At 36.9% G+C, this 11,549-nt stretch overlaps 2 protein-coding genes across 3 annotated transcripts; one reads left to right on the top strand and one right to left on the bottom strand.

Annotated features, from left to right (window-relative positions):
- Positions 1-350: 350 nt before the first annotated feature.
- LOC138045269 (MRG/MORF4L-binding protein-like) lies at positions 351-5,881 on the bottom strand. 2 transcript variants are annotated; one of them, XM_068891707.1, is made up of 4 exons: positions 5,792-5,881; positions 5,592-5,716; positions 4,990-5,113; positions 351-4,404 (listed from the first exon to the last, which is right to left on the bottom strand). In XM_068891707.1, exons 1-4 carry the CDS (start codon positions 5,874-5,876, stop codon positions 4,247-4,249), a joined length of 492 nt encoding a protein of 163 aa, XP_068747808.1. In that variant the 5' UTR covers positions 5,877-5,881; the 3' UTR covers positions 351-4,246. The 2 variants fall into 2 exon arrangements, with proteins under 2 accessions (XP_068747808.1, XP_068747809.1); XM_068891708.1 differs by having other exon boundaries at positions 351-4,386.
- A 65-nt stretch (positions 5,882-5,946) lies between these two features.
- Positions 5,947-10,751, top strand: LOC138045268 (uncharacterized). The gene is made up of 4 exons (XM_068891706.1): positions 5,947-6,237; positions 7,513-7,680; positions 8,157-8,272; positions 9,299-10,751. The coding sequence occupies exons 1-4, from the start codon at positions 5,994-5,996 to the stop codon at positions 9,968-9,970; spliced, it is 1,200 nt and encodes a 399-aa protein (XP_068747807.1). The 5' UTR covers positions 5,947-5,993; the 3' UTR covers positions 9,971-10,751.
- Positions 10,752-11,549: the final 798 nt, after the last annotated feature.

Raw genomic sequence — 11,549 nt, 5'->3', positions numbered from 1 at the left:
GTTGTCAATTAAAACAAATTTCCAAGACCAGCACAAGCCATCACAACGTCAAGATACTTTCCACTCACTCACTCTTTTGTACATTTTTAGCATTTTTGTTTTTAGCTTATTTCATTTTTTTAGCATTTTAACATTCTGCTGTTTTGTAGCCTTTATTTCTTTGTAAATTTGTATTACCTATTTATTTCTTATTCAACACTGGGCACCCGTTATAAATATTTATTCTTATTCTTATTATTTTTATTGTTATTTTTATTTTTATTATCATCATCATCATCATCATTACTAATGTCTGCAAAACACGACATGTATTCATTTAGCAAATGCAAACTAAAAATCACCATCACAACTTTTACGTATTCATTGCCAATGGCAATAATTTTAATAAACCTCTTATTATTTACATATATATGCACATTTCTTTGATTTTCTGAAAAAACCCATCACTTTTGATAGCCACAGATATCTTATGGACAAGAACGCACATGTGACAAAGATTATTGTCCTTGCCTTTCATAAAGTTGTGTGATTATACATCAAGTATCATACACTACAATAATATTCCTCGCACATAATAAAACTATTAGCAACGCCACATAAAAGCCACAATATTGGAACTAAAACTTTGACCAATACGGTCACCATTCACATTGTGACATAAAATTACAGAGTAAAAATAGCTTTTGTCACAATTTTTAAGATAGGTAAGGCAAAAGTTTCCCTAAAACTTCAGGAAAAAATCTTACTGTCATTACCACTTGAAATAAAATTCCCATAACTACACATTTATGTTAAAGCCTCACATTTTGAGGTCAGCCTCTGCTTCCATGCCTCCAAGTGCCACTTTTAACAGTGTACGAGTATTTGCTATCACCACAATAACTAATACACACATTTTTAAAGATAACATGAATGAAAATATAATTTTTACATCTTAAGTTACCTGATATATAACTTACTGGGCAAATGAAATTAGCAGGGTTTCCATTGAATCTTAGGGTGTGCTGATTGACTGTATTCCGGAACATGAATACATGGAATAGAAGTTTGAAATCCTTCCTGTTACAGCAATTCACTTTTAAATTGTCGAACACCTGCTAAAGTGCTATTTTAACCCACTGATTCCTGTCAGTGGGGCTAAACAGATTTTACTCTGTCTAACATCAGACCATTTCACTCATCAACTGGAGGCATATTGGGCCACCTGATGAGTGAATGGGTTAAAAATATCCTTTATTATCCTTGTTGCTTTAAACTGCCACATAAATCATAACATTTTAAAATAATAATCACCCACACTTTCTTATTCCGGAATAGGGTCAATCAAGCACACCCTTAGTTTTCAAAAGCTCAACCAGCTAGAGTCTGGTTAGGACAAAATGTACTACGTACAGCAATATGCTTATGCATTCATAACTTGAGAAAACCAGCTTTATATATGTTTCTCCTTCTCTTTTCTCCTTCTTTTTTACAAAACCATACAGTCACAACTCATGAAGAAAATTTAAGGAAACTAAATTTAATTACTACTCCGCAATTGGGTCGTGTTTTATTGGGATCACCCATTCTTGGTCAGTTGGGTGTTTTGGTGTTCTATCGGGGAAAAAAACATTTTCGGTTGGTTTGGATGATCAACTTTTTCAACCGGTATCAAACTAGGTTCAAATGGTAAAAAAAGCATGGGCATTTACCATTGCCATTCATGCAGGCTTTTTAAAGTCAGTCACAGGCTCCAGCCATGTTGTCAGAGAATTCTGGGAATGACTAATCCAAGGAGTTGCCCATTTAATTATGTTCTTTTGATCATATTTGCATGAAAATGTACATTATAATTTTTTAATTAATAATGATAATAATAATTTTTTTAATTAATTAATAATTTCAAAGAAAAACGGTTGGTAAAGTGTTCCATTGGGAAACCTCAACCACTTCAATCTAAACTGGCTGCAGTTGAAACAGTTTATCCCAATAGAACACAACCTTGCAAATAATTACGTATTAAGCCTAAAGACCCTCTCCAGTTTTTGCAACTTTCAGTTAATCCCTTGAAATCTTGGCACTTTGATGTTCTTTTTAATAGATTTTCGTAGAGGAAAACACATGCAATGGAATTGCAAAGATCTCCCTAGGGAAAGCAACACGAACCCCCTAGGGTATCAAATACTGGCCATTACAACAATTGTTGGAATTGGATCAGAAAACAACAAACACAACTATACAACATAAACAATGGACCCTAAATCAGGAATCTTCAGGATTCTGAAGTGAAAATTAGCCAACTTTAAGGTTTTATGAAGGTCATCAGCATCTTCAAGACATATAACAAAAAATTACTTTCATTTTCTTCCCTACTTAAGTGCCGTGCCCTTGTCTTTTTAAAAGGTTGAAATAGCCATGAAGTGATTATAATACTCAAATTTATAATTTGAGATGATGTTGTCATTGCTGTCACCGATGTCATTGCTTAAGTTCTCGAATATGGCATAGTTGCCGTCAATAATAATTAATGAGTACCCTGCTATCAATTTATCAAATTGCATGATGTCAAATACTTTATTGAAATTAATAGGAAAGGGTCAAGTTTTGAAATTTCTCAAAATGGAAAGAGCCTTCAGATGAGCTTGGAAGAACAACTCTCAAAACATAACAAGACTCTCCACTGATTCTAAATCGAACAACAATATCATGCGATTTTTCGTTTATAATTATTAATACACCCAAGAAAATTATCTCAATAATTTCACATGCAAATAATTGTGTTGATGAAATGCATTCAGTTATGAAAAACTCTCATTCGATTTTCAAATAAATTTTATCTAGCGTGGAAAACCTGTGGGAAGGTGGGAACTAAGTGGGAAGCCTGTGGGAAGGATGGGAAAACGACTGGTAGGTGCTTGGGGATGGTCCTAGGTAGGACTCTTTTTTTTCCCACCCTTCCTATGAATGCATTGCACCTTAAACACTAATTGTAGCATCTGAAAATTGAATTTTGTAGGCATGACTCTGTGGAGCCCAGAGACCTGTGGGACACATTATCCATTGAGTACCTAGATAAACGATCCACCTCCCCTGGGGTTCCACATACAGTGTATATCTTATTAGATGTTTTGGTGTGTAGTATTGCTAGGTATTTTTACAAGTTGTGCTGTATTTTGACAAGCATGTTAAAGCAAGTCAAAATACAAGACTTACCGGTAGTGTAGTTACTTATTGGATAGAGAGCACCTAACCGGTGTTACAGAGGTCATAAGCTATTTATTATCCAACTTTTTTTTTTTGCACCAAATTTTTAGCAATTGAATCGTAAACAACTGAGAATGTTTGACAGATTTGAGCGTGCGGGGCAACATGAGCAACTAAACTAGTCAAACCAGTTCTCTACTGTACAATAACCAAGTGTACAAATAACTAACTTTATCATATGGCCCGTATAGCCCTGCACGTGCTTTTATTGTAAAACTATTGGGAAAATTCCCGTATAAGGGCCATACACATTAGCATGAGCAGGCCCGGAAAAAGCCGTACGGCCCTACTGGGAACACGTACTGCTCCATGCGATGCAATTTTAGGGGGTTCCGTCGCTTTTAAACATCCAAGTAATTTAGAGCCAGAAAAGCAAAAGTTTCCCAAGTTTTATCCAGGTTTGAATACTATTCTCTGTATCATTCATGTTTTTTTTTTAAGATGACCAATAATTTATTATTGTTTGCATTAAAAATAGCAAAACTACTTTCGAGAATTTTCGTTTTGATTCTGCCACTCATAATTGTGTGGTTGGCATAGCAGCTTCATAGGGACTCGAGACAATACCATAATTTGGGCTTACTATTGTACTGCTCGTATCCGATCAGATTTGAGTAGTTTTGCTGAACATATTACCAGTAGGTACATGTACAGCTACTACATGTACAGTAGTGGTATTTGAATCAATATTAAACTGTAAGTGTTTCAAGCACTTAACAGGGTTTAAACTACAGGAAGCCAACAGGCCGGAAGAAACAAAACTTTTCTTTTAGCTTGTTTGATAGCTGGCTTTGTGTACTCACAATACATGTAACTATTAAACAGCTATTGTAACCAGACAGGAATGGAAATAAGCCAAAATTAAAATTAAAATTGTTCAGGGGCACAAAATGGCCTTTGTGACATCCCATCTCCCATCAAAAGGCTGTATCTGACATTCCACTCTTTGGAGGCAGTCTAGAGTCAACAATAATTATTACTATTATGAACAAACACAAACATGCTACCGTCTTCTCTTGGCTGACACAGGTGGGTGAGGGGACGATGGCTGTGAGGAACTTGCACTGTTCACTTGCCGGGTTCTTTTTCTCTTTGGTGAGGAATCAGGAGTGGAAGTGCTTGCTGGAGAATTGCTGGCCAACCCTTGAAGTTTGACAAGAGCTAAAATCAAGATCACACTTCCCATTAGGGGTAAAAAAAATCCTCAAAATATATAGCCAAAACATCTTGACTTTGTGCATATCTGGCCTTGGCAAAAGAACTTAAATGCAAAACAATAATATTAATTCTATTGTCATTTGTTCAGGACATGGAGATTGAACTTTTTGCTGGAAAACCATGTATAGTGTATGTCAGGATGAAATTTGCTGTTGGCTCAAACTCAATAAAAGTATTTTTATTTCTGGCATTTCTTGTCTACTAGCTATTCTCTATTTTCGCATTCCCCATAATACACTTTGTTTGCCCCCCAATTTTTGCATAAACCATTGTTTTCAAATGCTCTTGGGAATATGCAGTGTCCCCAAGAGCATTTGAAAACAATAGTTTATGCAAAATTTGGGGGGCAAACAAAGTGTATTAGGGGGAATTCGAAAAAAGAGAATAGCTACATGAAGCAAGAATGTGTACCAGAAAGAATTACAGTGAGAAATACACTGGAATAAGAAGATGACAAGCAGAAGCCTTCTGTTTGCTATTACAGTAAAAGCTACAATAATAATGTTACAATGAACAAATCTGCAATACCTTCATCAGCAGCAGCAGACGATTCCGAGGCAGAAGAATGAGGCTTGGCACTAGTTTCAAATATTTCCTCTGGTAAATTAAATTCTGTTTCGTCATTAGGAAATGGCAAGTTCTCCAGGTCATCCTGTAAACAGAAATATTCCATTTGAAAACTTAAAAAATCATAATAATAAAAAAAGGGTATAATGTTTATATATTACACAAGAAAAGCAGAGAGAAAGCTATTTAAAATATTTTTTTTGTTCCCAGCTTCTTTTCACCAAAGTCCAATCCCAATTGCCACCTTTACAAACCATAGTTAGGTCCCAGATCTAACGCGGTCATAAAACAAAACATCAGTTCGCACACAAATCCTCGAGGAAGCGCCCCAATTTTCCTCACAGCAAGAAGATCAAAGACAACCTTAAAAATGGCCTTAACAAACAACACTTTTTGTCATTTCTGGTGTATTTCTGCCCTCATTTCAAGCAGAGAAACTGCCAAAATAAAATTGTGAAAAATTTTTACGTTGACGAATGCTTTGATTTGCCGTAAATTCGAGAAATCACTTTGTGGCCCAAAATTCAGAAGAATTTGTCTGGTATTTAAAGTTCATCCCTTACCAACGCCTGCAGGTTGTAGAGCTCTTGTAAATGCTCCCATATTTGCTTTGAGGAAATATTTCTCTTCCCAGTCGACGTAGCAAATTTGTCGTGAATACAGGCCATATGAAAGTGACGATTTATACCTGTGAACAAGAAGAAGAAAACTTGACAAAAATTCGAGGGAAGGAAATGAGACAAAACTCAAATCCCTGCCTTACCGACTGGCTTGTGCCCCTTCATGGAATGAAATAAACTAACTTCCAGTTCTGGGGTCCAAACCAAGACTTCTTCAGAAGACGCCATTTTGATTTGTTATCATTACTGCGCATGCGGTTACGCACAACCTGCAGGGAAAAGGTTGTAAATCGCAGGCTCATTCTCTTAGCCGGCGGCAATCGGCGTCGAGGAGAGTGTCAGAAAATGTCGCGAAAAACAGTTAGATCCATTCAGGAACTGGGAGAGTTGTTTACTCATAGAGACGGAGTGGACAATGTGTCGGATAGTAAATTATGGGGCCCTTTTAATCGAATTTTTAGAGTTTCAATGAAGTCCAGTAAGATGGCAGTCCCAAAATCCTTTGAAGCGAAACTGACACGCTGGTTTCATCTTCCCGACGACACCAATGACGAACAATCCATCAAGAGAGCCGAGCTTCAAACTGTCGGTAAGTGCTGTATGTCAAATTTATGTTTTTCCATTGCGTGAACGGGACGAAACTCTGGTTACTGTGTGCCACTCCTTGGTAGTTACCAAGTTGTCATGGCAATAAAACCTGGATTAAAGTGACCTAATGAAACTAGCTACCCTAATCTCCCTAATCTGCACATCATAACAAAATATGCAATTCAAACATAAATTTAATGATTAAAATCAAACTGTTGAAAACATTCAAATTTGCCACCATTCTTGCACATGGCACACTCTGACTTGATCTTCTATCAGTCCTTTTTTAGAGGGGTCCATGTCCGAGATTGGGGGCGGGGGGGAGGCGGCATCTGGAACAATCCCACTGTGACAGCCGAACAGTCCTGTAACTGCAACATTAATTAAGATACTTATTCCAGCATCTACATGTATGTTTACAAACCCACAATTGATTCCTCCTGCCCTTTTGATAGGAAGGGTGTACTGCACACACAGCTGGTCTTCAAATGGTTCCTCATTACCATCTCTAAGAATGATGCCTCTCAAGGCTTTCACAATCCTCAAAAGCTTAAAAAACTTCAAAAAGTACCTAGACCTGGTGACTCAAGGGAGTGAGACTTAACAGATTTTACTCATCATCTTGGGGCATTCTAGGGCATTTGAGGAGTCAGTGAGTTAATATCCAAAGTATCCTTAATATCTTTTGTAACCCTCAAACAACCCACTCATGGAATTCCTGCTATGTTACAATCCGAGGCGAAACGAATCAAATGAATTGTGGGTCTGTGCACAAATGTTGAAGCAGCAGCAGAAGTAACAAAGATACATGAAGTAGTACAGATGATGATAGTGATGATGACAATGACCAGAATGACAATGACAATAACAAGGATTATTATACAACTAGCTTGGTGAGCGGGCAAGATGAACCAAATCCTGCACTGTGATTGGCAACCCGAACGGGCAAGCTTGAGCTATGCTGCCCGCGTGGGATTTCTCGCTTGGTCCCGCAAGATCAAAGATCATTTCTTTGGTGTTTTTTCCCATATAATAAGTCCTTTAGTAACCAAACTTGTTCGGTCAAGATGACTGGATATTGTGTGTTTATGGACCTTAACTTCATCTCGGTCCATAAACGCGCAAAAAAAGAACTTATCCAATATCCAGCCATCTTGACCTCAGGCTTGGTCAATAACCCATGTTTATGATGCTAATAAGGTTTCTTTTCCTTCTAAAGATCTTAATGCAAGGAAATTGTTCTAGCACAGGCTTTCAACATATGTTTGTCTTTCAGTAAGAGTATTTGATCGCTGGACCTGCAACCAAACTTGTTTTAATGCTGCAAGGGCTCTTAAACCACTCAACAATGGTGAAGAAAATCCTGTCTCTAGTATGGATGTCTCCAATGGAAGTAAAGTTCCTGGGTGTGACTTCTGTAGTCCCTTTGACTACACTGCTGCAGGTAATCTTTTAAGTCTAATCAGAATGTGGTTCTCACAATTAGCTGTTAAGAGCTAAGCACAGTCTGGTCGTTAGAAGTCAGTGATTAATGATACTTTTGTTTCACCTTGCACCCTATACAATGTGGCTATATTATGTAATAAACCTTTCTATGCAGTGATCATGTTTAATATTACATTGTACTATTTCAGAAACGACAAAAATATTTTTATGTTGACAGGAATGACATAACGGTTGATCAAGGTACTTCTTGTTTGCCTGGCTACAGTTCCTTGATTCATAAATCAGTGCCATATAGATAAATATAGGTCTGTAACTCAATTGTGTTTGAAAGCACCTACAGTGTATATAATTTTCAGCTACTGTTGGCAATGTTAGGAGTTTGGAGACTTCTTAATTGGCAAATATAAATACATTGCATTTAAGTAAATTGTACACAATGCTAACTCTAGTATTAAAGACATTTTCATTTTTCAGATTTGTGGGGCAGGCTGGAAAATGATAGTGGATTAACAGCATCTAATGTTGCTAAGTACGATGCCTTGCACAGTATGGTTGTATTCAAGGAACATCTACCAAGTCACTGGAATAAGGTACACAGACCAACTACATGTCACTGTTAACAAGTTCCAATGTTCAAAAATGCTTTTTCTGACAAACGTTAACTCTAACATCTTTTAACTTATTTTTTAACTCAATCAAGTCAAGCTATGATCCTTGCAGTTATGAACACAATTTTAGCAATTGCATACAGAAGGCTGAAAAACTGTGTTCACAACTGTGAGGATCATAGTCTCACTTCATCTCATATCCGCAGTCTAATATACATGTACATTTCACATAGTTACATTTTGTCCGTTTTTAACTAAAAAGATGTTTAAAAAATACCCCAGAGTCTTTCTTTTGTTGTCATCATTTCATCTGGAGACATGAACAACCTGCAAAAAGAAATAATTCATGAATCATTGGCTGGAAGAGAGAGTACAGAGAGTGCTAAAAGTGTTGCAAAACATCAGTCAAATTTCTTTAGGCACTGGAAAAGGTGTTTACTCAAATGGGGAGATACTCTATGGATGCAGCCATTCATTTGGCCCACACAACTTCATAAAACGTTTTAGTTCCATCAATTCCAGACTCACCACCATTGCCTTCAAATCTGTCAACAGGGAAGGTGGTTCTAACACCTTCTATTTAATATAAAAAATAACAAGCATGAAGACTTGCTTTGAAATGTGCAGCATCTTATATGCATTCAGATCATTATTTTGTCAATCAATCCATGGATGTGTGCAGAGCCTGCTCAGAGATTTGTTTTTGCTTTGGTGCTTGGAGCAAGTTTGTGAAGGACCGGGAGGGGTTTTCTTGCAAGTACGCTTTATTAGCTTGGGAGTCTTGCTATTTGCAGCCTTGCCACTAAACTTTGACTTCATCGAGAGCCTGCAGGCTAAAACCCCAAGGGCAATTCGTCCATTTTATTTTACAAGGTACTATTTAAGTTTCCTGTTTTATTGCTACAGAAAACCCTTGGCAAATTTCAATGAACAAAAAGCATGGGATGCAGAAACTTCTTTTATTTTGGGTGTTAATTTATGTCTTTGTCCATTGTGCTTTCTTTACAGACAAAGTTAGCTGATATGCTGGACTTGTGTACTGAATGGTTTGGCATCACTCACAAGAACAACTCTCAAGCTATCTATCCAATCATGAATTGGAATTGTCGTGCTCGTGCAGGAGCATCACAACACCATGGACATTGTCACATGCTTCTGGCAGAGAATTTCCATTACGGACAGTGGGAGCAGTTACGACAAGCTGCCAAGCTTTATTCCTGGGAACATCCAGGATTTGATTACTTTGATGACTTGGTGGCAGCTCACAGAAACTTCGGGCTTGCTAAAACCTTTGGTGATGCTTGTGTTTTTGCGCATTTAGCACCTTATTGTGGATATGAGTTCAAGGCAGTATCTTGGAATTTTGACGATAATTTCAAACAGGCAATCAATGAGGCTGTCGAAGCTCTCATTTTTAAGTTTGGTTCAAAGTGTTTCAATTTATGCATTCATTTTCCTCCTCTTGAGAATGGCAAACTTCGAAAATTTGAAGCTGAAGAGGAAGTGAAAAATAGTTGCCTGGAAACAGGTGAAGTTGCTATGCCATTCATAGCTCATCTTGTAGACCGGGGAGGGGTTCAAAGCTCATCATCTGATGTCTGTGGAATGAGAATTTATGGAAGCGCTATAGTCAATGAAGATCCTTTTTCAATTGCTCAGCAGCTAGGTTGGCTGGCATAACATGCTGATTTTTATTAGATATTTCCAGAGTTGCAAGTATGAGACACAAGTTTATTATGTCAAGGCGTCCCCTTACTTCTCTCCTCATTTTAGCACCACTTATACTGAGAAGTGTAGTCAATGAAAATGAAAATCTAGCCTTACTCCTCAAGTAGACACAGATGAACACAAACAGTATCTTGAATCCCAACTTACCAATAACTCAAGCACTCTTTATCAAAATAAGCAAGAATCTTAATACTTGCAACTTGATGTAGATTTTATAAGTATTTTCAACAGTTTTTATTGCGGATTTTATTTCATACGGACATGGTTGTCCAGCATAAATGAATTTGTGATAAAAAATGTAAGAGGTTTATACAAGAAATTATGATAGTGGAATGGGAAAGTGAAATCTTTGTGGCCATTCTGTTTGAGAAAAAAAATATTACTTGCCATTGCACTTCACTATTGAGCAACAATATCTGAAGCTGTGAAATAGATCTTTTAGTGGTTTTTAACTTTCTTTCAAGCAGATTCTTGACATTCGTTTTTCTAGAATTTCATCATGTAAATCTGCAATTTTTCCTTTCAAGGAGTTTTAATGGTCAGGAGTTTATTGTTTTAGTTTATTTATAACTCGGAAATCCAGTGCAGAATGATGCCAGTAGATTTTGTTTTTGAATGAACAGAATTTCTTAAAAAAAAGCTCAATTGACATAAGGAAATGAAAGAGTGTTGTTAATTCAAGACAAAGCTTCGGTGAAATATATTCCAAGTAAAACAAGACAATTAATGAAAACAATTATTTTAATTATTATTGGTCTTGAATACTTTCTTTCCTTTATCTCCCCCCAAAACACCATAAATTCCAACGGGGTGGGGGAGTCCTTGCCCTTAGATTTGGAGCCTGGATAACTTCTAAAAACCTGGCCACAATAATAATTATTGTGAGCATTTGGTGGCATTCTTTGAAGAATGAGTCAGAATACAATCGGTGCATTCTATCATATTTTGAGGATAGCTAGGATCAGGAAGTATTAAAATTGTCTGAACAATCTACCGTTACATTGGTACATGCTTTTGTTACATGCAGACTTGATAATGGAAATGCCATTCTGCATGGTTTACCTAAGAACTTAATTCGAATGTTGCCGTCTGTACAAAACTGTGGAGCTCGCTTGATAACACGGAACTCTAAGTTTATGCAAATAACACCTATACTTAAGGAGCTCCATTGGCTACCGGTAGAGCAGTGCATAATTGTAAAGATGTTATTAATAGTATTTAAGGCTTTAGATAATTTGGCTCCTATACATATAAGTAGCTTATTTGAGCCTTATAGTTCCAGTCGTAGTTTAAGGTCAAGTAAAAAACTGTTGCTCGTTGTTCCTCGGTCTAATCTAAAAGTCTATGGCGACAGGGCTTTCTCTGTTGTTGCCCCAAGGCTTTGGAACGCCTTCCTGTTGAAATTAGGCTTAGTAGCTCAGCCAGTATTTAAAAAAAAAACTTAGAGACCTATCTTTTTAGTCAGACATACCCTACAACTTCTTAATTATTATTTTCAAGTTGAACTGGTCACTTTTTACTTATTTTCATT

Source organism: Montipora capricornis, chromosome 4 (assembly GCF_036669925.1).
Source record: "Montipora capricornis isolate CH-2021 chromosome 4, ASM3666992v2, whole genome shotgun sequence".
NCBI lineage: Eukaryota > Metazoa > Cnidaria > Anthozoa > Scleractinia > Acroporidae > Montipora > Montipora capricornis.
Note: the sequence above shows the minus strand (reverse complement) of the source record. Positions and strands in the feature narration are given on the sequence as shown.